This window comes from Mchenga conophoros, linkage group LG6, assembly GCF_057382185.1.
Source record: "Mchenga conophoros isolate Kocher_MC1m ecotype Shallow Benthic linkage group LG6, M_conophoros_male_GT1.1, whole genome shotgun sequence".
NCBI lineage: Eukaryota > Metazoa > Chordata > Actinopteri > Cichliformes > Cichlidae > Mchenga > Mchenga conophoros.
The window spans coordinates 6,409,364-6,436,438 of NC_140531.1; the positions used below are offsets into that span (position 1 = coordinate 6,409,364).

General features: G+C 40.0%; 1 protein-coding gene across 4 annotated transcripts in view; it reads left to right on the forward strand.

Annotated features, from left to right (window-relative positions):
* The window catches only part of hoga1 (4-hydroxy-2-oxoglutarate aldolase 1), an 84,214-nt gene that overhangs the window by 17,273 nt on the left and 39,866 nt on the right, over nucleotides 1-27,075 (forward strand). Inside the window, exons 6-8 of one of the 4 annotated variants that reach the window (XM_085275997.1) lie at nucleotides 2,971-3,067; nucleotides 14,242-14,375; nucleotides 24,375-24,660. In XM_085275997.1, the coding sequence (XP_085132123.1) occupies nucleotides 2,971-3,067; nucleotides 14,242-14,375; nucleotides 24,375-24,524 (381 nt within the window). In that variant the 3' untranslated portion in view covers nucleotides 24,525-24,660. Of the gene's footprint in view, nucleotides 1-2,970; nucleotides 3,068-14,241; nucleotides 14,376-15,007; nucleotides 15,220-20,319; nucleotides 20,567-24,374; nucleotides 24,661-27,075 lie in introns of those variants that run through there. The other 3 variants (XM_085275999.1, XM_085275998.1, XM_085276000.1) reach the window with 3 other exon arrangements.

A 27,075-nucleotide genomic window follows, 5' to 3' on the forward strand; every position in this document is an offset into this window, starting at 1 on the left:
CTTCAGTGAGTATTTCATAGGTGTCAAACTCTGGCCCGCAGCCTAATTACATTTGGTCCGCGAAGCCATACCAAATTACTATTAGAGCTGGCCTACTGGTATTATACAGCTAATATATATATATTTTTAGTATTAAGCTTTGCTTGTTCCATATTCAGTTTTTCAGCAAAACATGTTTAAGTCCATAAGAAAAGATTCATTCTGATATCTAGAGAAATAAATATATTTCAATAAATATTAACGTTAGCCCGCGACTTTGTTCCAGTTTTGAATTTTGGCCCACTGCGTATTTGAGTTTGACACCCCTGGAGTATGTACTTGTACCAGATTAACCCTTGATCTGTCCTAACTCCTATTACTCTCTTTTCTTTCTTTTTCTCTTTCCTCTGATAAAGCGGCTTTTTGCATCTGCCATGCCAGGTAATCAAAGATATCAATCAGGGTCTCTGACATTAAAACTACACATATATATAGGCTATATCTATACATAGTTTTTTTACACCCATTATAAAGAAGAAACATAATTAATTTCATAATAAAAGGTTAAATCAAAAAATGCTATAAAATGAGCTGTAAAGTAGTCCAATGTTTGCAATATATATATATCAAAATAAATTGAAAACATTTTTATACATAAAGTACATAAGTACATCCTAGTACATTAGTTTATTTGATTTTTTTACATAACTGACCAAGAACATATTTGATTGTGTTTAAAAAAAAATGTCTTCATATAAAGCTGATATACAATATATGACCTCATATTTCATAGTCATTTCCATGTTGATAAAAAAAACAGAAAAAGGGCGCTTTTATAACACCTGTAAATCCATTCAGTGAGAATCACAGGTACGAGATTAAGAGCCAAGTGTTAATCGGCACAGGGTATGGGGTGAGCTGCTTCATTCAAAGATCTGACATGTATGATCTTGACTTTGTTATTGAAAGCTGTTCTGTCATCATGTTCAGATCTTATGAGAGCTCGAAGGCCTTCAGAATAAAAGGCTATGGATATTTTTTAGTCTGACCCAGGTTTAAAAGATTTCTGAATGATCTGAAATAAAGCATAAAATTATCTACAATTGACATAATTTTCAGATGAAATTAGCGGCAAAGTCAGCCCAAGAGTAGAGTGTTTGATGCAAAAAAAAAAAAAATCTCCAGAAACCTTCAAATTGTGTTAAGGCGTCTGCAGGCAACGACTGGAAGAGATGTCAAAGTTCATATATCTGCAATCAGAAAGAGACTGCACAAGTTTGACCTGCGTGTGAAGCATACCAGAAAAAGTCTTTGCTATCCAAAAAGAACATCAGAGCAAAGCTCTGCTAGTCTGAGGCTTTTTCAAGCAATATGCTTTGAATGGACTGTTAAAGATAGAACTGTTTAATCGACAGGAACAGATTTTATGAGGATGAGAAGAAACTCATGCCAGCTTGTAGCCACTGATTTAAGCATATATTATGCATTCTGTCAAAGACGATTACTAAAATGTGAAGTTATCTGTGTGAAAGTTGAAGTCGAACCAGAAGTCACTCTTTCAACCACATAACGATCCTGAGCACAATAGAAACACCACCAAGGAATGGCTCAAAGCAAGTAAATTGAGGGTTATGGAATGGCTGATTCGAAGCCCAGATTCAAAGCAGATTGAAACATTAAAGAAAGCAGTGTGTGCATGAAAACTCTCAAACATTTTGCAAGTGAAAGTATTTGCCCTTTTGAACAGCTAAAAGAAGCCATCTATGCTGTCGGCATGACTAATAGCTTGTGAACACAGTTTTTTTTTTCTTTTTCCTCAGAAGAACGTCTGAAAATCTCTACATGTTGATATTTCTATCAAATAAAATATAGAAAAAGCATGACTATTTTGACTATATTAAAGAGACTTTTTTCTGTTATTTTCAATCAGATTCATGGATATGAACCCAAACAACATTGAGCTCTGCACCACATTTAATAAGTTCCCCAGCAAAATGAGCTGAATAAACAATGAGCAGTTGTTAAGCTAGGGGAAAACAAACAAAGTGACAGGCATAGAGATTTCTGACATTAATAAGGTAAGACCTGAACCTTTAACAAAAGCTCCAGCAGATCAGCCACCTGTACAGCTCATACTGCAGAGGGTTAAATCTCCCCATGCCCTCGTGTTAGATCATAGGCTAATGACAATAATAAGAAGGGTTAAAAGAAAAGAAAAGAAAATGACTGTGTTTTAGGGCAGACTGCAGCCTTGCAGCAATTTTGCTTTTCCATTGAGGACCTGCCTCTAAATAGCCAGAGTGCCCGAGCCTTCAGGAGGCCAGCAGGGGCTCCTGCAGCCTGCCTGACTGACTGATCAACTGCAGTCCTCTTGTTTGAAATTAATAATATGGAGAAACTGATTGGCAGTCTCTGGTTAAAAATAGAAGCTCCTTGGTAACACGGATGGAGGGTGTGGGTTTTCCCTGTGGAGCGTTCAGCTTCATGCACAGAGCAACCACAGAGTTGTCTAATGCTCCCTTTGAACACTTCAGGTTATTTGGATTCTGCACTTCATATCTGGATTGACAAAAGAGAATTAAAAGAGGCGAAACAAAATGGGGAGCTCATCAGTTATTCATGAGCTTCTCCCATCCTCCGCCTCCTTCTGATTCCCATCTTTTGAAGTTCATTCCTCTTTTTTAATTCTCACTTGGGACTTGTCTGTTTCCCTCTCTCTCCTTCTCCTCCCCCTTCTGTTTTGGATCTTCAGCGATCCCCTCCTCTAAAAACCTCGACCATGTGTAGAGACTGTGCTTCTCTCAATTCAAGCGATTTGTTTACCCCTGTGAGATGTTGGGTTTGTCGTCTCTTGTGACAGCCTCCCCTGGGATTAAGAAACTATAACCGATATTAGTCCTGCTGCAAAAAGAGGAGTGATAACAATGAAACCATTCTGATTTTTACTTCCTCTTCCCCTTCTGTTTATTTTTTTTTTAACTTGTTCTGCAGATCACACGGATCGGCCTGATTGTCCATAAAACCAAGGCGCAGGATTTCCAGGTTTTAGCGGGCTCGGCTGGGTTTTTAATGGCAGCCTATTGTGTGGGTAAGAAATCTAATACAAGGACTGCTGTTCCTCACAGAGATGCACTGGCACCATTTACTTGTTAAAGTGAAAATATAGGAAAAAAGTGGATTTTAGGTTCCTTTTTCCACAAGAACAAGTGTAAAAACACTAATAATAATAATCATTTATGAATATTTGTTTCTGATAAAAGATCATCTCTGCTTTCTGGCAGGATTTGACTACATCTCAGGCCACTTAGACTTACTCTATATGTGTTTTTTTCTTTTTAGGACTGTTGCTATATCAGATTATTGGTATGTCGGTAAAAGTATCCATTTCTGAGATTTTGTTACAGCATATGAAATAATATTGTGTTACATAGGATGGTAGCATGTGTTAAGAAAGTGGTAGGAAAGATTTTTAGAAAATGAATTAAAAATGATTGAAGAGATGTGCGAAAAAGAACATTTCTCATCGTTTTCTGTGTTTTTAACACATTTCATGTTTTTTTTAAACCAGAATTATCTTCTCTACGACATCGTGACTGTTCTGTGGATGAAATTTGCCCATTGTGTTTTTCAGGGAAGAAAGTAATTTATATTTGTGAGAGACATATAAACCTGTCTCAGTCAGAGTTTTCTAGGTTTGTAGAGGCGTAACCTCAAAAACACCGATAGATAGAACTTTATTAATCCCACAAGGGAAATTGTGCAGCAATTAGACCACACGCTAATACAACAGGAGACAAATACAAAACAGTTAACCTATCCTTTTTAATAAGAATGAGCCAACACAAACAGACACTGAAAATACACAGAAGCTGCAACAATACAAAATCACTTGTGCATATTTTAGCTAGTACTTCAGTATTTAGCAGTAGCTCTGTTTCCTTTTGTCTCTCGCATCCATCTTCCCTTTGACCGTGCATTACTCCAGGGACTTGTCTAACATATTGTGCAGAGAGGCAGGTAAGTACTGGATGCCTTGCAGAGTGAGCGGGAGAGAGGGCTATCAGCAGCATGCTGTACAAGTGTCTTTGAGGTGCACACTCACCCGCTACAGATGAGAGCATGAAGTCTACTGCATCATCAGATTAATGACTGATGTGTGGATCCTCAGAGGTCCTTCCACTCATTCCTGCTTTTTAGAAATATGCTGCTCAAATTCAAGACAGATCAAAGGGAGCTCGCCCTGTCTCCCTGATTGTCCTGGAATTACAGTGCTGACGCCATACGTCCTAAACATGCTCATACAATAAATTCCTAAATCACACAGTAATGGCTTAAAATGGGATGTCCTTGTTATTTGTCCTTATTTAACACTTGTTATTGATTTCTAATTGATTTATTCTACTTTCCAGCTAGTACAGCTGCACTTTTCTGCCCTCCCTCAGCATACAGCTGCACAGCCACATAGAATTTGAATAGTTTGTGTTGATTACAGCACAGGAAGACGTTTAAAACTGTTGTAAAGGACCATAAATAAGTGGTCAATAATGATTACGGAAAATCACAAAAATAAGATGAGATGCCATATGTGGAGCAACTTCCTGATAAGCAGGTCTGAGGCACACAAGCTCCTTACTACCACAGACCTGGAAAGAGGACGGGCAAACACAAATACACAACCATTCAAGCCCACAGAGAAAAGGAGGCTATCGCACAAAGGAAAGGGACAGGAATGAGAGGCGAAGCTAGGTCTCTTAGAGCATCTGGATGCAACACATCTGACAGGCAGGGGAGAAAGGCTGCATGATTCATTATACGTGGCTTGCAAAAGTATTCGCCCCCCTTGGATTTTCCCACATTTTGTCACATTACAGCCACAAACATGAATCAATTTTATTGGAATTCCACGTGAAAGACCAACACAAAGTGGTGCACATGTGAGAAGTGGAACGAACATCAAACATGATTCCAAACATTTTTTACAAATAAATAACTGCAAAGTGGGGTGTGCGTAATTATTCAGCCCCCTGAGTCAATACTTTGTAGAACCACCTTTTGCTGCAATTACAGCTGCCAGTCTTTTAGGGTCTGTCTCTACCAGCTTTGCACATCTAGAGACTAAAATCTTTGCCCATTCTTCTTTGCAAAACAGCTCCAGCTCAGTCAGATTAGATGGACAGCGTTTGTGAACAGCAGTTTTCAGATCTTGCCACAGATTCTCGATTGGATTTAGATCTGGACTTTGACTGGGCCATTCTAACACATGGATATGTTTTGTTTTAAACCACTCCATTGTTGCCCTGGCTTTATGTTCAGGGTCGTTGTCCTGCTGGAGAGAAGCACCCCCAGAGCACGATGCTGCCACCACCACTTTTTCAAATCACTTTTTTTTTTTTATTGTCACATCACATGTGCAGGCACACTGGCACAGCACATGCGAGTGAAATTCTTGTGTGCGAGCCCCACAAGCAACAGAGATGTGCAAACACAACAACACAAACGAGCAAAATACAAGAATGGCCAACCTGAAACTAATAAATATATGTACAATATATAATAGTGTATGCATTTCTGGATGTGTATACTAAATATTTTCCTACGTGTGTGTGTGTGTGTGTGTGTGTGTATACACATTTTTACAAATTAAATAGTAAAAAATAAAAATAAAAAAATAAATAATAATAATAATAATAATAATAAAATATATAAAATATACAGATATACAGAATACACCATATTTGACAGTGGGGATGGTGTGTTCAGAGTGATGTGCAGTGTTAGTTTTCCGCCACACATAGCGTTTTGCATTTTGGCCAAAAAGTTCCATTTTGGTCTCATCTGACCAGAGCACCTTTTTCCACATGTTTGCTGTGTCCCCCACATGGCTTGTGGCAAACTGCAAACGGGACTTCTTATGGTTTTCTGTTAACAATGGCTTTCTTCTTGCCACTCTTCCATAAAGGCCAACTTTGTGCAGTGCACGACTAATAGTTGTCCTATGGACAGATTCCCCCACCTGAGCTGTAGATCTCTGCAGCTCGTCCAGAGTCACCATGGGCCTCTTGGCTGCATTTCTGATCAGCGCTCTCCTTGTTCGGCCTGTGAGTTTAGGTGGACGGCCTTGTCTTGTTATTTTTACAGTTGTGCCATACTCCTTCCATTTCTGAATGATCGCTTGAACAGTGCTCCGTGGGATGTTCAAGGCTTGGGAAATCTTTGTGTAGCCTAAGCCTACTTTAAATGTCTCAATAACTTTATCCCTTCATGGTGTTGTTGCTCCTAATATTCTCTTAGACAACCTTTGAGGCTGTCACAGAGCAGCTGTATTTGTACTGACATTAGATTACACACAAGTGCACTCTATTTAGTCATTAGCACTCATCAGGCAATGTCTATGGGCAACTGACTGCACTCAGACCAAAGGGGGCTGAATAATTATGCACACCCCACTTTGTAGTTATTTATTTGTAAAAAAATATTTGGAATCATGTAGGATTTTTGTTCCACTTCTCACGTGTACACCACTTTGTATTAAGATAAGATAAGATAACTCTTTATTGTCATTGCACAGTCATACATAGTACAATAGTACAATGAGATTGAAAAACTGCCCTACGTCGGCACTACATATAACACAACACGACACGATATGACACATCACAACGCAACACAAACAACACAACACAGTATATTAACTTAGTAATAAAAAAAGAAGAAGTGTATGTGTATTGCACACTGTTATTATTGCACATTATTGGTCTTTAACGTGGAATTCCAATAAAATTGATTAATGTTTGTGGCTGTAATGTGACAAAATGTGGGAAAGTTCAAGGGGGCTGAATACTTTTGCAAGCCACTGTATATGTAACAGTTAACCCAGCTGCAAATTACAGATAGTTAATATAATCAATAATATTGTATTGTAACACTTTGGCTTGTCAGTGTTGCTTTTCTAACCGATCTCACCAAATGATGGATGTAACAGCTGCTTTGTGTGTAGTACGTACACAGTAAAATGCCTACCATTTTATTGTGTGTCCAGATTCTAAGTGTTCCAAATCTACTTTCACAAACATTCGACAATGTGCCCCAGAGGCATTCGCTACCTTCTGCTTAATAGCCCACAGTATGCTTTAGAGCTGTGAAAATTACAGTTGTTTCACTAATAACACAAAATGACAAATTGCCCCTAGAAAACAGTAAAAGGCACAGGCTTGTGTATTTGACTCGTAAGCTGCGTTTCACATGAACCAACCAATCAGGACTCGAGTAACTGTGCCATTGTTAGCAAGAGTAGGAACAAATCAGCTGGAATCTGATTGGATCATCAGAGGCAGAAGGCAGAAAAGATTTCAGATATTTAAAAACTGAAATAATTGAAATTGAAAATGTCCTATTGTTACACTGTCCAGTAGGGGACACAGTGTTTCTATGTAAAGCCACATTGAGATGAGTTTTTATTTTATGCTTCAGCTTTCACGTTAAACTTTATATCTGACTTTCATGACTCTCACCTTTCCCTCCGTGTAAGGTTGCTCAAAGCCAGTTTCTGAAAAATAACCCTGGACAGCACAGCAAGCAAACACAGGAAACTCAAGGAACCATGCAATCATGTCTATATTTTTCACAAGTTGTTGAGCCTAAATCCATATTTCTTCAGGATCAAAGAGCCTGGAAGCACAGAAGGGTTATCTGCATCCAACATTCAAGACACCAGCCCTGTGGTATCTTCTTATTTATATCTTAGCTGTGTGCAAAACACCTACAAACAACAACAACGTTACTAGTTACTCTCTGCCCCATCAGTTTTTTGACACAACTATTTAAAATAAATCAATTTGGTGTTTTCTCACCCAGTGGAGAGGCACATAAGCTTCACTAAATTGTAAAGCAGCAGCAATATCAAGTAAAGTACCTTCTACCTTTTTCATATGCTGGCCACGTACAGTGTACTGTAAACTCGGATTAGATGACACACCTGGGAATGGACATCAGTATGATGCTCAAGATGCTCAAGAACCTAATGAGTCATGTTCTCCCACCACCAGCCCCGTCAAACACACTAATACACAGACACACACACTCCCTCTCTCCGACGGTTCTCTGATCTTTGCTCACATCTAAATCCTCCATGCATGGGTTGCATGCAAACATATTATATGCTCTGCTGGCCATAGTTTCTAATTCTGCTGACTTTTAGCTATAGAGACATAAAGTGAAACCATTACATTGTTCAACTGAGTTTGAATCCTCATTAAAAATATTACCTTAGCACAAGTAATAAAAAAAAAGGATCCAGCTCCAATTGTGAAGATTTAACCTTCTTTTTTAGCTTCAGCAAACACTTTTCCCACCATCTAGCCTTGATTGCTGAACCCTCTCTAGCTTGATAGAGCGCCGCGCTAAAGAATGGAGAGCACTAAGGTGGAAGAGTTTAGATTTACAGGTCAAAAATCATTAAAGGATAATCTGCATGAATAAGAAAAACACTACTTACAATTTTTAATTGAACATTAATAAAGTCACCATTAATTGAAATGGTGACTTTATTATAGTAAATTTTAATTAGTGTGAAACGCACATTTCATTGTGGATCGTTTTCACTGTGACTTAGTCTGCATCAGTTTAGCCTTCAGTCCTTCGGTGGAGAAGCTTCCCCTCGCAGGCCTGCTTGTCTGTCTGTCAGCAGCCAACAGCAACACTAGACACACAGTTGTTGCCTGGGTTATCTATGTGGAAAAAAAAAAACAACTAATGAAAACAGAAAAGTCAGACAACCATCTCTAAAGTGATCATTGCCTTGTACTGACATACAATAGGAATGGAAAATCAGGACAGCTATACAATCAGGACAGTGATATATTAAAGTTGATATACTGAATGTTGGGTTTGTTCATTTCCATTTCTTTGAACACTAAATTCTACCCACAGATGCTATATTTAATATTTAAAACCCTCTGAAGGGGAAACAGAAAGAGACACGCGGCGATGTGGTGATGGAGAACACTGGCTCACAACTGATTGGGTGCTAAATATTTATTAGAGCTTTACCTTCACAGTCAGAGCCCAGACTGTCCACTAGCCATCAATCTTCAACCGTCAGCAACACAGAGACGAGCAAATTGCTTTATATGCGGACTAAACGCTGCACCGAGTGACTCCACACACAAAACGTGTCAAACCTCTGCCTTAAACATAGTTTAACAACAAGCTGTCAGCATACCATCTCACTCCTACATCAGGTTAGTTTGCAGAAATCTGAAGTGCCTATTGTTGACAACCTTTAAGGATTATGCTTGCAGCTAAAGACATCATTATGGCCTTAGTGTTTTCTGAGGTCTGAACTAGCGCCCCCCAAAAAGAAGGTTGCTTCTAGACTATTAATGAAAAATGGTTGCAGTGAAAGTATCAAGTAGTCAAAGAGAAAAAGAGAGAAATATCTAAAAAATATCAATTTCGTGTTGGAGATTATTTTTTCTCATTTCTAATAATCCTGTCACACTTCAGACTTTACTCTGTAACTACTGCAAAAAAAAAAAGGTCTGATATGATAAAACTTGTGGAAGTTGGCAGATCTGCTTTTCTTTGATTTTTGTCATAATTGCAAACAGGAAGTTATATCTGGCAAAAACTATTCTGGTTTCTTCCCTCTTTATAGATGAGGATTTTACAAACTAAGAGTATTTAAACTCAGAGGGTTAAAAAGATATCTCCTTGCATAACAGTTCCTAAAAAAAGAGATGAATGGAAAAGGGAAGAAGAAAAACTAATATATATATATATATATATATATATATATATATATATATATATATATATATATATATATATATATATATATATATATATATAAGGGGTGCAACGATACACAAAATTCACGGTTCGGTTCGGTACTTTGGTGTCACGGTTCGATATTTTTTCGATACAAAAAAAATGTTCATGCATTTTTAATTTGTCATTTATTAAAATTATAAATATATATTTTAACTCAAAAGTACAGTTTTTAAATTTAACCCTAACCCTTGTGCATGTTTTTTATTTTGACAGCGAATGCGCACCTGCAGACCACTTATGTGCAGCCCTGGTTATTTAGCTCGTCATATCGCAGCCACAGAAATTCTTTTGTCCATGAAACCATAAAGCTGCACTTTCTTTTTGCCTTATAGTCTGATTTGTCATAACTTCTCCGTTTTGTGGTAAGCTTTTCTTTGGCTGTCACTTCTTCACCCTGACCTGTCTTATTTGGCTCAGCAGAACTGAAATGCTTTTACACACGCACTCACATAAGCTCAGCGATTCTCTACGCGATCAACCTCTCACATGTTTAAGCTGCGGGAGATTTCACTTGTCATGTTTGCATAGTAAGCTAACGATTAATAAGACGATGTCAGAGGAATTGGTGCACAAATTATCATCACTCACAGATCAGTGCTGTCGCTCTCTATACACAGTTCGCACGATTGCAAAGTGAAAGCAAAAAAACAAGCGCAAATTCAAACGCGACTTCAATATGTCACATATTGACAGTGGCTCACCGATGCCAATGACATAATTACCCAGCTACATTTCTGAAAGAATGCAAAAGCATTGACATATATTTTTCCTACAATAGCCCGACGGGCAGGGAAGAGATAGATTTTGGTAGCCCGACTGAAAAAAATCGCTAGCTCCGGGACGTCGGGCTAGCGATATTGCAAGCCCTGTATCTGATTGAGGAATCACTCATCTTTGGAAAAGAGAGTTTATTACAGAGAAATGTCTCTTTCCAAAATAAAAGCTATACTATCCGCTTCTTCTGGGCTATATTCTCAGCAGCATAAGGAGAATCATGTGCTAACAGCTGTCTAAATGACTCGGCTAAAGTTAGTAGCATGCTTGCTTTTTTTTGTCTGCTTCCACTTGTCTTTGCACTAGGATGATGTCGGCGTAAATGTGCAGTCATATTCGTTGTGTTCCCACTAGTGCTTTCAGGTTAATCTCGTTGAAATGACCTTAACGCCACAACACAGCAAATCTCCTTAACGAGCTACCGCCGATCGCTCCGTGCATGGGGCTAGACGGCCAACACGTTAACGAGCTAACTGCGCTAACACACTAGCTCCCACCCATGTAATTGAGCATTGCATGGCACATCCAACATACTGTTTTACTTTAGTCCATGACTCGCTTACCTTCAGGGTCATAGCCGAGTCATTTAGACAGCTGTTAGCACATGATTCTCCTTATGCTGCTGAGAATATAGCCCAGAAGAAGCGGATAGTATAGCTTTTATTTTGGAAAGAGCCATTTCTCTGTAATAAACTCTCTTTTCCAAAGATGAGTGATTCCTCAATCAGATACAGGGCTTGCAATATCGCTAGCCCGACGTCCCGGAGCTAGCGATTTTTTCAGTCGGGCTACCAAAATCTATCTCTTCCCTGCCCGTCGGGCTATTGTAGGAAAAATATATGTCAATGCTTTTGCATTCTTTCGGAAATGTAGCTGGGTAATTATGTCATTGGCATCGGTGAGCCACTGTCAATATGTGACATATTGAAATCGCGTTTGAATTTGCGCTTTGCAATCACGCGAACTGTGTATAGAGAGCGACAGCACTGATCTGTGAGTGATGATAATTTGTGCACCAATTCCTCTGACATCGTCTTATTAATCGTTAGCTTACTATGCAAACATGACAAGTGAAATCTCCCGCAGCTTAAACATGTGAGAGGTTGATCGCGCAGAGAATCGCTGAGCTTATGTGAGTGAGCGTGTAAAAGCATTTCAGTTCTGCTGAGCCAAATAAGACAGGTCAGGGTGAAGAAGTGACAGCCAAAGAAAAGCTTACCACAAAACGGAGAAGTTATGACAAATCAGACTATAAGGCAAAAAGAAAGTGCAGCTTTATGGTTTCATGGACAAAAGAATTTCTGTGGCTGCAATATGACAAGCTAAATAACCAGGGCTGCACATAAGTGGTCCGCAGGTGCGCATTTGCTGTCAAAATAAAAAACACGCACAAGGGTGAGGGTTAAATTTAAAAACTGTACTTTTGAGTTAAAATATATATTTATAATTTTAATAAATGACAAATTAAAAAGGCATGAACATTTTTTTGTATCGAAAAAATATCGAACCGTGACACCAAAGTATCGAACCGAACCGAACCGTGAATTTTGTGTATCGTTGCACCCCTAATATATATATATATATATATATATATATATATATATATGTATCGTTGCACCCCTAATATATATATTAGGGGTGCAACGATACACAAAATTCACGGTTCGGTTCGGTTTGATACTTTGGTGTCACGGTTCGATATTTTTTCGGTACAAAAAAAAATGTTCATGCCTTTTTAATTTGTCATTTATTAAAATTATAAATATATATTTTAACACAAAAGTACAGTTTTTAAATTTAACCCTAACCCTTGTGCGTGTTGTTTTTTAGCTCGTCATATTGCAGCCACAGAAATTATTTTGTCCATGAAACCATAAAGCTGCACTTTCTTTTTGCCTTATAGTCTGATTGGTCATAACTTCTCCGTTTTGTGGTAAGCTTTTCTTTGGCTGTCACTTCTTCACCCTGACCTGTCTTATTTGGCTCAGCAGAACTAAAATATATATCTGTCTGTGAAGGTTCTCAATCATCCAGGTCATCGTAGTGAAATATATATCCTGCCGCACTCACATAAGCTCAGCGATTCTCTGCGCGATCAACCTCTCACATGTTTAAGCTGCGGGAGATTTCACTTGTCATGTTTGCATAGTAAGCTAACAATTAATAAGACGATGTCAGAGGAATTGGTGCGCAAATTATCATCACTCACAGATCAGTGCTGTCGCCCTCTATACACAGTTCGCGCGATTGCAAAGTGAAAGCAAAAAATCAAGCGCAAATTCAAACACGATTTCAATATGTCACATATTGACAGTGGCTCACCCAATGACATAATTACCCAGCTACATTTCTGAAAGAATGCAAAAGCATTGACATATATTTTTCCTTCCTACAATAGCCCGACAGGCAGGGCAGAGATAGCCCCGGGACATCGGGCTAGCGATATTGCGAGCCCTGTATCTGATTGAGGAATTACTCATCTTTGGAAAAGAGAATTTATTACAGAGAAATGTCTCTTTCCAAAATAAAAGCTATACTATCCGCTTCTTCTGGGCTATATTCTCAGCAGCATATTAAACATATCAGGTCTCCATAAGGAGAATCCTGTGCTAACAGCTGTCTAAATGACTCGGCTAAAGTTAGTAGCATGCTTGTTGTTTTTGTCTTTGCACTAGGATGATGTCGGTGTAAATGTGCAGTCATATTCGTTGTGTTCCCACTAGTGCTTTCAGGTTAATCTCGTTGAAATAACCTTAACGCCACAACACGGCAAATCTCCGTTAACGAGCTACCCTATACAGAGGGGCTAGACGGCCAACATGTTAACGAGCTAACTGCGCTAACACACTAGCTCCCACCCATGTAATTGAGCATTGCATGGCACATCCAACATACTGTTTTACTTTAGTCCATGACTCGCTTACCTTCAGGGTCATACGTCACATGAAAACCAAAATAATTCCAAACGCCAGATCTGAATGAGGGTGGGGAGGTCCACTTCTGTCTCGCTAGCTTGCCCTGCGCTCTTCCTTCTGACCATGCTGTCTGTGTTGAGTGCTCAGTGAATCTGCGTTCGACTACTCCGCCTAGGCTGCACTCTCGAGCCTAGGCGGAGTAGTCAAATGCAGATTCACTGAGCGCTTAACACAGACAGCATCGTCAGAAGGAAAGTTGATAAAATAAATTACAAATTTTGTATTGTTCTTTTTTTTTTTCTCCCCTTTGGTTTTCTTTCTTTCTCTCCCCCTCTTTCTTTCATTCTTTCCCCCTGTCCTATCCCACAGTCATGTCTGTCCCGTTTGCAGCTGAAAATAAAATAAATTCATAATTATAATAAAGGTCAATCAAATGGACCAATATGATGATCCACTTAAAATAAATCCTCTTGGCATCTTTCTTGGCCTCAAGACAACAATTCTGATGGCTATAGATCCAAACGGGACACAAAAAAAAAAAAAAAAAATTGAAAAAAATTGTATTGTTCGATACATATGCGTACCGAACCGAAAGCACTGTATCGAATGGTTCAATATCGATACGAATATCGTTGCACCCCTAATATATATATATATATATATATATATATATATATATATATATATTATGCCTTTACCAGTGAAACTTGAACTCTCATCGGTCTTTGATTTGTGTCTCTAGGTGCTATCGGTGGAGTGTGTGCGCTGGCTAATGTGCTGGGCCAGGAGCTATGTGAGTTGGAGCGTCTGTGTGTGTCCGGGCGTTGGGAGGAAGCCAGAGTCCTGCAGCAGCGCCTTATCGAGCCCAATGCCGCTGTGAGTACCATCTGCTGCTCATTGCACGCTTTTATCCACCACAGACATGAACTCCCACAAATGGTGCCAGACTGGAGGTTTAGTCACATTTCTTAAAGGTAAAACTGTTCTGCCTGAAATACTCTTACTGATTGCACTCTGGGCCAAGAAGACAAACCTGATTTTTTTTCTCTGCTGTATTTATAGATAATCTGATGTTAAACTCAAAACAAATGTTACTTCCTCTATGAACTATTCATGCAAAGTCCAGTGCACTCAGAAAAAAGCCCGCTCATTCTCAGACACAAATGATTCTTTTGGTTTTTTTTAGGTTTTTTTTATAAACAACAGACACTGACGGCATAAGCTGCTTAAAGTTAACCTTAGCCTTACCTTTGGTTCGTCTTACGCCTGTTAGCACACAGGGCAGCTTATGATCGCCAACAAATACAGTCATTCAAAGCCAGCTGATGCCAACAATGTTCAGATCGTCAGTGAACATCCACCTCAAATGAGCTTTTGGTTGGCCTTTCTTATGTCTACCCATTTATGGAGTCCAGGTCATGGTGGTCTTTGCAAATTGTTCAGGAGATGCAGTGGCTTGGAAAAGTATTCGGCCCCCTTGAACTTTCCCACATTTTGTCACATTACAGACACTTCACCCGTTGCCTACTGGTGGTGGTCAGAGGGCCTGGTGGCGCCAGTGTTCGGCAGCCTCGCCTCTGTCAGTGCGCCCCAGGGCAGGTGTGGCTACAATGTAGCTTGTCATCACCAGTGTGTGAATGTGTGTGTGTGAATGGGTGGAAGACTGGATGTGTAAAGTGCTATACAAATACAGGCCATTTACCATTTTACCATTACAAACATGAATCAATGTTATTGGAATTCCACGTGAAAGACCAACACAACGTGGTGTACACGTGAGAAGTGGAACGAAAATCATACATGATTCCAAACATTTTTTACAAATAAATAACTGCAAAGTGGGGTGTGCGTAATTATTCAGCCCCCTGAGTCAATACTTTGTAGAACCACCTTTTGCTGCAATTACAGCTGCCAGTCTTTTAGGGTTTGTCTCTACCAGCTTTGCACATCTAGAGACTAAAATCTTTGCCCATTCTTCTTTGCAAAACAGCTCCAGCTCAGTCAGATTAGATGGAGAGTGTTTGTGAACAGCAGTTTTCAGGTCTTGCCACAGATTCTCCATTGGATTTAGATCTGGACTTTGGGCCATTCTAACACATGGATATGTTTTGTTTTAAACCACTCCATTGTTGCCCTGGCTTTATGTTCAGGGTCGTTGTCCTGCTGGAAGGTGAACCTCTGCTCCAGTCTCAAGTCTTTTGCAGACTCCAAGAAGTTTTCTTCCAAGATTGTCCTGTATTTGGCTCCATCCATCTTCCCATCAACTCTGACCAGCTTCCCTGTCCCTGCTGAAGAGGAGCACCCCCAGAGCATGATGCTGCCACCACCATATTTGACAGTGGGGATGGTGTGTTCAGAGTGATGTGCAGTGTTAGTTTTCCGCCACACATAGCGTTTTGCATTTTGGCCAAAAAGTTCCATTTTGGTCTCATCTGACCAGAGCACCTTTTTCCACATGTTTGCTGTGTCCCCCACATGGCTTGTGGCAAACTGCAAACGGCACTTCTTATGGTTTTCTGTTAACAATGGCTTTCTTCTTGCCACTCTTCCATAATGGCCAACGTTGTGCAGTGCACGACTAATAGTTGTCCTATGGACAGATTCCCCCACCTGAGCTGTAGATCTCTGCAGCTCGTCCAGAGTCACCATGGGCCTCTTGGCTGCATTTCTGATCAGCGCTCTCCTTGTTCGGCCTGTGAGTTTAGGTGGACGGCCTTGTCTTGGTAGGTTTACAGTTGTGCCATACTCCTTCCATTTCTGAATGATCGCTTGAACAGTGCTCCGTGGGATGTTCAAGGCTTGGGAAATCTTTGTGTAGCCTAAGCCTACTTTAAATTTCTCAGTAACTTTATCCCTGACCTGTCTGGTTTGTTCTTTGGACTTCATGGTGTTGTTGCTCCCAATATTCTCTTAGACAACCTCTGAGGCCATCACAGAGTAGTTGTATTTGTACTGACATTAGATTACACACAAGTGCACTCTATTTAGTCATTAGCACTCATCAGGCAATGTCTATGGGCAACTGACTGCACTCAGACCAAAGGGGGCTGAATAATTATGCACACCCCACTTTGTAGTTATTTATTTGTAAAAAAAATATTTGGAATCATGTAGGATTTTTGTTCCACTTCTCACGTGTACACCACTTTGTGTTGGTCTTTCACGTGGAATTCCAATAAAATTGATTCATGTTTGTGGCTGTAATGTGACAAAATATGGGAAGATTCAAGGGGGGCGAATACTTTTGCAAGCCACTGTAGGTGAAGGATGTGTCCTTCTAATTGAAATCACTAAGTAATGGTGTCAGTGTGGTAACTCAGTCCGAGTAAGAGATCTTAAAAATCCTTTGCAGGCTGTGTTGTTGCAGTTTGTTGAGGTTTTGGGAAATGTTTTCCATTGCTCTCCATGTTTCTCATGCATACAGGACAGTGGGCACAGCTACTGAATTGATAAGACATATTTTTGTAGCTGAGTTTAGAGAGGCAGATGCACAGATCAGTTCCAGTCATTATAGTATACTTAAGGCTTTGTCCACTTAGCCGATGACAGTCCAGTCAACCATACTATCAGCAGTGAATAGATTCCAGAGTACTAGAACTTGTTCACCTCTTCTACCTGCCTTTGGTTGATATGAATGAGAATCTGTATATGCACTACCCAGTCTGTAGTCCTCTGATCTGGTTGAGGTCTACAACATGTTTAGCTTCTCTACAAAGCAATCCAACAGTTGACTCACCTCCTTATAACAAAATCAGTAGTGAAGAGGAATAGAAAAGGTGAGAAACACAACCCTGTGGTATTCCAGTTTCAATCTTGTGGAAATCTGTTGTGGCATTTTCCGTGCAGATGCAGCAGCAAGAGCAATGGTAAAGACAGCCTTGTGCTCTTGTAATTCAAAGTTTTATTTGATGATCATTCGCAGGGTAAAGATCTGTTTAGTGCATTAACTGCTTCTGCGAAAGCCAGCTTGTACCTCTTGTAATCGCTGTTATAACTGGACATGATGGAGTAAAAAAATGCTGAGGATTTTTCCAGGGACACAAATGGTACAGCTAACTTAACTAGCTGGCTAACCTTAGCTTGCTACTCGTCTTGCCAGAAAAATGATATCTGAACAGAAACACTGGCTGGCTTACATAAGTCATGAAAGTATCTCAGTCAGTAAAGTAGCAAATGATTTTGTGCAAGAATAAGTGATGTAATTGCCACAAAACACAGGAATGATTAACCATCGTGTTTTGTAATAATCTGCTAGCTGTGACTCCTGGCAGGTACGTTTAGCTTTAACTTGGCTTTGCGCCATGTATATTTATATACATATACAGTGGGGCAAAAAAGTATTTAGTCAGCCACCGATTGTGCAAGTTCCCCCACCTAAAATGATGACAGAGGTCAGTAATTTGCACCAGAGGTACACTTCAACTGTGAGAGACAGAATGTGAAAAAAAAATCCATGAATCCACATGGTAGGATTTGTAAAGAATTTATTCGTAAATCAGGGTGGAAAATAAGTATTTGGTCAATAACAAAAATACAACTCAATACTTTGTAACATAACCTTTGTTGGCAATAACAGAGGTCAAACGTTTACTATAGGTCTTTACCAGGTTTGCACACACAGTAGCTGGTATTTTGGCCCATTCCTCCATGCAGATCTTCTCGAGAGCAGTGATGTTTTGGGGCTGTCGCCGAGCAACATGGACTTTCAACTCCCGCCACAGATTTTCTATGGGGTTGAGCTCTGGAGACTGGCTAGGCCTCTCCAGGACTTTCAAATGCTTCTTACGGAGCCACTCCTTTGTTGCCCGGGCGGTGTGTTTTGGATCATTGTCATGTTGGAAGACCCAGCCTCGTCTCATCTTCAAAGTTCTCACTGATGGAAGGAGGTTTTGGCTCAAAATCTCACGATACATGGCCCCATTCATTCTGTCCTTAACACGGATCAGTCGTCCTGTCCCCTTGGCAGAAAAACAGCCCCATAGCATGAGGCTCTCTTCCCAGTCTGGTGCAGGTCTACAATACTTTTCCTGGTGTCCTTCGAAAGCTCTTTGGTCTTGGCCATGGCGGAGTTTGGAGTCTGACTGTTTGAGGCTGTGGACAGGTGTCTTTTACAGAGGTGTGGACTCGAGTCACATGACTTGGACTCGAGTCAGACTCGAGTCATTAATTTTATGACTTTAGACTTGACTTGAAAAAATGTTCTAAGACTTGTGACTTGACTTGGACTTTTACACCAATGACTTGGGACTTGAACCGGTTTACTTGAAAAGACTTTACTCAAAAAGCCATCTCTAGACCCAGCAGTCTTAGCTAATTATAGGCCAATCTCCAACCTTCCTTTCATATCAAAAATCCTTGAAAGAGTAGTTGTCAAACAGCTAACAGATCATCTGCAGAGGAATGGTTTATTTGAAGAGTTTCAGTCAGGTTTCAGAGCTCAGCACAGCACAGAAACAGCTTTAGTGAAGGTTACAAATGATCTTCTTATGGCCTCTGACAGTGGACTCATCTCTGTGCTTGTCCTGCTAGACCTCAGTGCAGCGTTCGATACTGTTGATCATAATATCCTATTAGAGCGATTAGAACATGCTGTAGGTATTACAAGTACTGCGCTGCAGTGGTTTGTATCATATCTATCTAATAGACTCCAATTCGTGCATGTAAATGGAGAGTCCTCTTCACACACTGAGGTTAATTATGGAGTTCCACAGGGTTCAGTGCTAGGACCAATTCTGTTTACATTATACATGCTTCCCTTAGGCAGTATCATTAGAAGACATAGCATACATTTTCACTGCTATGCAGATGACACCCAGCTCTATCTGTCCATGAAGCCAGATAACACACACCAATTAGTTAAACTGCAGGAATGTCTTAAAGACATAAAGACCTGGATGGCCGCTAACTTTCTGCTTCTTAATTCAGATAAAACTGAGGTTATTGTACTCGGCCCTGAAAATCTTAGAAATATGGTATCTAATCAGATTCTTACTCTGGATGGCACTACCTTGGCCTCCAGTAACGCGGTGAGGAACCTTGGAGTCATTTTTGACCAGGACATGTCCTTCAACGCACATATTAAACAAATATGTAAGACTGCTTTCTTCCATTTGCGCAACATCTCTAAAATTAGAAATATCCTGTCTCAGAGTGACGCTGAAAAACTAGTTCATGCATTTATTACTTCCAGGCTGGACTACTGTAATTCATTATTATCAGGATGTCCAAAAAACTCACTGAAAAGCCTTCAGCTAATCCAAAATGCTGCAGCAAGAGTCCTGACAGGGACTAGAAAGAGAGAGCATATTTCTCCTGTTTTGGCTTCCCTTCATTGGCTTCCTGTTAAATCCAGAATTGAATTCAAAATCCTGCTCCTCACATACAAGGTCTTAAATAATCAGGCCCCATCTTATCTTAATGACCTTGTAGTACCATATCACCCTATTAGAGCGCTCCGCTCTCGCTCTGCAGGCCTACTTGTTGTTCCTAGAGTATTTAAAAGTAGAATGGGAGGGAGAGCCTTCAGTTTTCAGGCCCCTCTTCTGTGGAACCAGCTTCCAGTTTGGATTCGGGAGACAGACACTATCTCTACTTTTAAGATTAGGCTTAAAACTTTCCTTTTTTCTAAAGCATATAGTTAGGGCTGGACCAGGTGACCCTGAATCCTCCCTTTGTTATGCTGCAATAGATGTAGGCTGCCGGGGGATTCCCATGATGCATTGAGTTTTTCCTTTCCAGTCACCTTTCTCACTCACTATGTATTAATAGACCTCTCTGCATTGAATCATATCTGTTATTAACCTCTGTCTCTCTTCCACAGCATGTCTTTATCCTGTCTTCCTTCTCTCACCCCAACCGGTCGCAGCAGATGGCCGCCCCTCCCTGAGCCTGGTTCTGCCGGAGGTTTCTTCCTGTTAAAAGGGAGTTTTTCCTTCCCACTGTCGCCAAAGTGCTTGCTCATAGGGGGTCATATGATTGTTGGGTTTTTCTCTGTATCTATGAAGCGCCTTGAGGCGACTTTTGTTGTGATTTGGCGCTATATAAATAAAATTGAATTGAAAATTGAATTGAAAGACTTGATATTTTACCCCAAATATAAAATTTAACATGCATATTATATAGAGATTGAAAATGTGACGTCATTCACGGGTAGAACCGCAAAGGATTCTGGGAACTCGTGGCAAGCGGTACTAGCGCACGCAGGCTTTCAATTAAAATCAGTTATACAGCGATAAAAAGAAACACAAAAATGTCAAGAAGCCGTTGTATTATTAACTGCAATAGCCGGTCGCATGACAGCCACGGGAAGCCGACGGGTAAAGAGATCGGTTGTTATTGGATTACGTCGTTGAAGAGAAATTGTTCGAGCCATGTTTCCGAAGTAACAAAGATGCGACGGATGGCCTGGATTGCAGCCATTCAAAGATCAAATATAACGTCCCAGAACCCTCCAGCTCACAGGTTAGTCTGCTCCAAGCATTTACACGAAGGTCAGTGTTTTTTAGTAGTTAATACGTCATTTTCATAACATAATTAGTGACATAGGTTACAAGCAAGTCTGGCGCTGAACAGAAATTGTCGCGCTATGCTCCTTTATTTATTGTGCATAAATAGTGAATTGTCCTGACACAATATTGCGTTTCGCTTCTGTTATTATGGTACATTGACAAAAACATATACTTTTATTCACAGGATAAAACAGGTTTTTTGTATCACTAATTGCCCAGTACGATTACAGCATACAATATTGTTGTCACTGCTACATTTCTGTGATGCTACCAGAAATTATTTCCACTACTAATTAATTACCGTTGAGCTCAAAGGTCCTATTAATAAACGGTTAAGGAATGTGTATTTATGACGACGATTTGTGAGACTGGTAAACTTATGATACGTACGATGGTCTTTCGTTCTACACGGTGCATTTCAAGGTCCTGTACCCATCCGTCGGTAAACTGTACCTGGGCTTGTTGCAGTGACCTGAAGTTACTAAACTTCATGAGTGTATGCACTCACTCCAAGAACCGTATGATTATAAATATGCATATAAATATGCTAAGATGAGATAGCTGACTTCATCTAACTAGCAAATGTTGTCCAGGCTACGTTGGTGATACAGTTTTTTTTAATGTGTATGATATTTTTGTCATGCGATTTTAAAGCTGGTCCTACAACCGCATCCAAGAATAACATGCAGCTTATCTCAGAACCGTTGGTGAAAATTATTCTTGGAGCTAGGTTTAATTGAGCTGCATTTTAAAGAGGTGCAATTTCACAATTTGTGTATATTTTCCAAGTTCACTATTTTGTCATGTGTTGAGAAAAACACAGATTTTAAAATTACATGGTCTAATATTTACATTTAGCATATAACTGCAACATTATTTTTTCGTTGTTTTTTTTTAAAGACTCGAAAGGACTTAAAATTCAAAGTTTCAGACTTGTGACTTGACTCGGACTTTTACACCAGTGACTTGAGACTCGACTCTGACTTGCCTGACATTACTTGAGACTTGACTTGAGACTTGAGGATAAAGACTTGAGACTTACTTGAGACTTGCAAAACAATGACTTGGTCCCACCTCTGGTCTTTTATACAGATGATGAGTTCAAACAGGTGCCATTCATACAGGTAACGAGTGGGGGACAGAAAAGCTTCTTACAGAAGACGTTACAGGTCTGTGAGAGCCAGAGATTTTCCTTGTTTGAGGTGACCAAATACTTATTTTCCACCCTAATTTACGAATAAATTCTTTACAAATCCTACCATGTGAATTCATGGATTTTTTTTTCACATTCTGTCTCTCACAGTTGAAGTGTACCTCTGGTGCAAGTTACTGACCTCTGTCATCATTTTAAGTGGGGGAACTTGCGCAATCGGTGGCTGACTAAATACTTTTTTGCCCCACTGTATATCTTTGTAGCATCAGGTTAAATGTCAGTTTTGCACTGTATGTCACTCTGATTTGTTCTGAATTGAAGGCAGGTGCTGTTGAGCATGTCTCAGGCTCTGTAAGTGTGCATTAAGGTAAATGTGGTGGTAAATGTCACTGCTCTACAGTCTAAATCATAAAATCATCTTCACTACAGTATGAAGTGGCATGTGGTACAGGTGGATTTCAGCCGTCAAATATAAATCACGAATAGGGAAAATGTCTAAGTTTAAAGCTTTGCAAAGCACAACATCATCCATATGGGATATGCAGTCAGGTCCATACATATTGGGACATCAACACAATTCTAACATTTTTGGCTCCATACACCACCACAATGGATTCCAAATGAAACGAACGAGATGTGCTTTAACTGCAGACTGTCATCTTTTATTTGAGGGTATTTACATCCAAATCAGGTGAACGGTGTAGGAGTTACAACAGTTTGCATATGTGCCTCCCATTTCTTAAGGGACCAAAAGTAATGGGACAGAATAAGAACCATAAATCAAACTTTCATTTTTTAATACTTGGTTGCAAATCCTTTGCAGTCAATCACAGCCTGAAGTCTGGAACACATAGACATCACCAGATGCTGGGTTTCATCCCTGGTGATACTCTGCCAGACCTCTACTGCAACTGTCTCCAGTTCCTTCTTATTCTTGGGGCATTTCCCTTCAGTTTTGTCTTCAGCAAGTGAAATGCTTGCTCAATCGGATTCAGATCAGGTGATTGACTTGGCCATTGCAAAACAGTCCACTTCTTTCCCTTCAAAAACTCTTTGGTTGCTTTTGCAGTATGCTTTGGGTAGTTGTCCATCTGCACTGTGAAGCGGCGTCCAATGAGTTTTGAAGCATTTGGCTGAATATGAGCAGATAATATTGCCCGAAACACTTCAGAATTCGTCGTACTGCTTTTGTCAGCAGTCACATCATCAGTAAATACAAGAGAACCAGTTCCACTGGCAGCCATACGTGCCCACGCCATGACACTTCCAGCATGGCGCTGGAAGTGTCATGGCGGTTCACTGATGAGGTGGTATGCTTAGGATCATGAGCACTTCCTTTCCTTCTCCATACTCTTCTCTTCCCATCACTCTGGTACGTTGATCTTGGTCTCGTCTGTCCATAGGATGTTGTTCCAGAACTGTGACGGCTTTTTTAGATGTCGTTTGGCAAACTCTAATCTGGCCTTCCTTGTGGTGAACCCTCTGTATTCACACTGGTGGAGTCTTCTCTTGATTGTTGACTTTGACACACATACACCAACCTCCTGGAGAGTGTTCTTGATCTGGCCAACTATTGTGAAGGGTGTTTTCTTCACCAGGGAAAGGATTCTTCGTTCATCCACCACAGTTGTTTTCCATGGTCTTCTGGGTCTTTTGGTGTTGCTGAGCTCACCGGTACATTCCTTCTTTTTGAAAATGTTCCAAACAGTTGTTTTGGCCACGCCTAATGTTTTTGCTATCTCTCTGATGGGTTTGTTTTGTTTTCTCAGCCTAATGATGGCTTGCTTCACTGATACTGACAGCTCTTTGGATTTCATCTTAGCAGTAGACGGCAACAGGTTCCAAATGCAAACAGCACACTTGAAATTAACTCTGGACCTTTTTTCTGCTCATTGTAATTGGGGTAATGAGGGAATAACACACACCTGGCCATGGAACAGCTGAGAAGCCAATTGTCCCATTACTTTTGGTCCCTTAAGAAGTGGGAGGCGCATTTGCAAACTGTTGTAATTGTCACTGTCCACCGTTCACCTGATTTGGATGTAAATACCCTCAAATAAAAGCTGACAGTCTACAGTTAAAGCAAATCTCGTTCGTTTCATTTGGAATCCATTGTGGTGGTGTATAGAGCCAAAAATGTTAGAATTGTGTCAATGTCCCAATATTTAGGGACCTGACTGTATATGAAGACTGATTAAAGCTCTGTGTTGCTAGGTGACTAGGAAGCTGGGAGTTCCCGCTCTGAAGCAGGCGATGGAGTGGTTTGGTTTCCACGGTGGCTCCTGTCGATCACCTCTTCAGCCGCTCACAGAGGCCGAGAGTCAGCAACTGAGGCGGGACTTCTCCTCCAATGGGTGGCTGTAAAGGGACCTAGGCGGAGCGAGAGTGCATGTGTGAGCGAGGTCACTATGTGTGGACCTATTAGCTGTTGGTGTAATTATATCATAAAGGGAAAACACAGCTGCCCATGAAAATAAATAAATAAATAAATAAATATTCAGTTCTGTCCACTGTTGATATTTATTGAGCCAAATCCAAAAACCTGCAAAAAACTCCCTTACATTAAAATAAATGTATAAATCAATTAATCCAACTTCAAAGTTCTATTTGGTTTTTGTTCTTCTTTTTCTTTGACCTGGACTGACAGAAATTTTCTTGGCCAATTCCAATTTTTCTCCAAGTGCTCTGCGACCAGTACTGCGACTGATTAACTGAAAACGAGTTGCTGTACACCCGCGTGTCCCTGATATATTTTAACTTTCCACGTAATAGCAGGTGCAGAATATATTGTATAACAAAACAATTTTTCAATTATTTTGACTATTTTGAGCCATTACTAATACCGAGGCTGCTAGCTTCTGGCTGATACTGAGCTTTGTTAGCTTCTGTAAAAAGTTCAACTGGCTGAGGTTGATTTAAGTGTCTGCTTAGGTTTGTTGTAACAAACATTGTCGTGGTGGTCCCCCCGTGGTTTACTTTACCAGACTTTGTGTACATATATATGTACACAATGTTATATAGTCTATAAAATCTACACCATAAAACATGTAGCAGCTGACATTACAGGTAATGGATCAAGCCAGCAGAAGCCAAGCAGACTCAGGAAGAAAAGTGCCTCTGGCAGTGCAAGCCACCACTTTAAGGTGTTTATACATTAAAACACTACAAGTATGACAATGTACACAAACCAGAATAAGAAGCCAGTGACAGGCAATTAGCTGCTGATCTTTCCTGTTGTTTTTATCATGTGATCAGTTATTTATTTTCATATTTTGCTCCACTAAAGCAAGAGGACAAGTGGACGTAATAAGAGATTCCAAACTAAACCTCAGCCTTACACAGGGAAAAATAATACCCTCATATTTTAGCCTGTAACTGTTATTTTTCTTCTTTCAAGGAGGTTTTGTGATTACTCTGTCTGATTTGTTTTTTTGTCCATTTGTTAGAGTTGTTGCACAAAAATTATTTCCATGAAAATCCTGCCAGGGGTCGCTCGATGCAACTTATGGATCCCTTCAAATCTTTACATATTAAATTGAAATAGGAAATATGTCAGCCATTGTCTTAATGTTCCCAAGATACCAATAACTAACCTGGATTGGTTCATAGCGAGGAGTGGCTTTTCAGCCTAGTGTAAAAAGTAGATGTATAATTGTGTATAATTGGCGTGTAATGCATTTGGCAGATCATGACCTGTTTGACTTAAGCTTTGAAATGTGGGACTTGGACCTGGAACTCTTTAGTCAAGACTCATGTGTAACTTAGGAAACAATTACTTTGTCTAATCGTTAGTGGATGCGTAAAAATACAGAATTTGTAGTCTCACAGCAGTAGACAGTAAATGGAAATCACCTGACAGTGGAGTAAATATGAGTTATTTAATCACAGTATTGTCTGTTTTGTCATTAGAAATATGGTGGTCTCACAGGGCATGCATTTTATACTTTGGACATTTGCACCTACTGCAATGGCAGAAAGTCATTTGTATGCATCAGCCTCATTAGTTTAAGATGCCCTGTAACGTAAAGGTAATTGTCATGTAATTACAGCACAGCTTTGGCATGCTTTGACCTCAGGAGATGTCTTATTATTCAGAATACCTCTGTAGAGCTATTGTATGGAAACTAAAAGTACAGCCAGGCCACTTGTAACCTCAGGCTGAATAACACTGAAGCCTCCCAAGGTCTTTGAAAAATAAAAAATTTGGAACAGAAAAACTATCACATCATTTGCTCTTATTTAAATCAGTCATGTATGTTCAGTGTGTTTGTGTGTGTGTGTATAAAATATCTCACTGGGGAATGATGCCCATACTGTTTTTTCACTCATTTCCTGTGCTGATATTTATCTAATATTAGAAAAACAAACAGGCGTTCTAGAGCAAATGTGCCCCGTGCCCTTCCTTGGCCAGACAGCACTGAATGATGTGTTCATGCATGTCTGAGATTAGGTCTGGCCACCAAAAAGCCAAAGAAAAGTTCCTCATCTCAAATATAGATTTGATAAATGTTTTCAGAAAGACCTGAGATCAGCTAGAGTTCAGTGGGAGGCAGAGCTGCAGGTCATGGTCACAGTTTGCTGCAGAATACCAGAGCGCTCTTTGATGTGAAAAAGTTAAAAACCATAATTACTGTAATTAAAGCCGTGTAGCAGGTAGCCATGGCAATGAGAGCCTTTGGCTTTGTCACATAGCACTTTTTTGCTTTTATCGTACCATGAGTCCAATTAGCACCTTTCTTAGCAGGAGATATTTTCAGAAATACTTACAGGACCATAAAAAAAGGAGGAGATGTTGTGTTTTCTTCTGTTCCTGTGCGACAAGGACACAGTACAGATGGAAAGCTCTGAGTATAAACAGTTTTGATTAAATCACCTGCCACTCAGTTTTAAGGACATCTGTCTTACAAGCACAGTT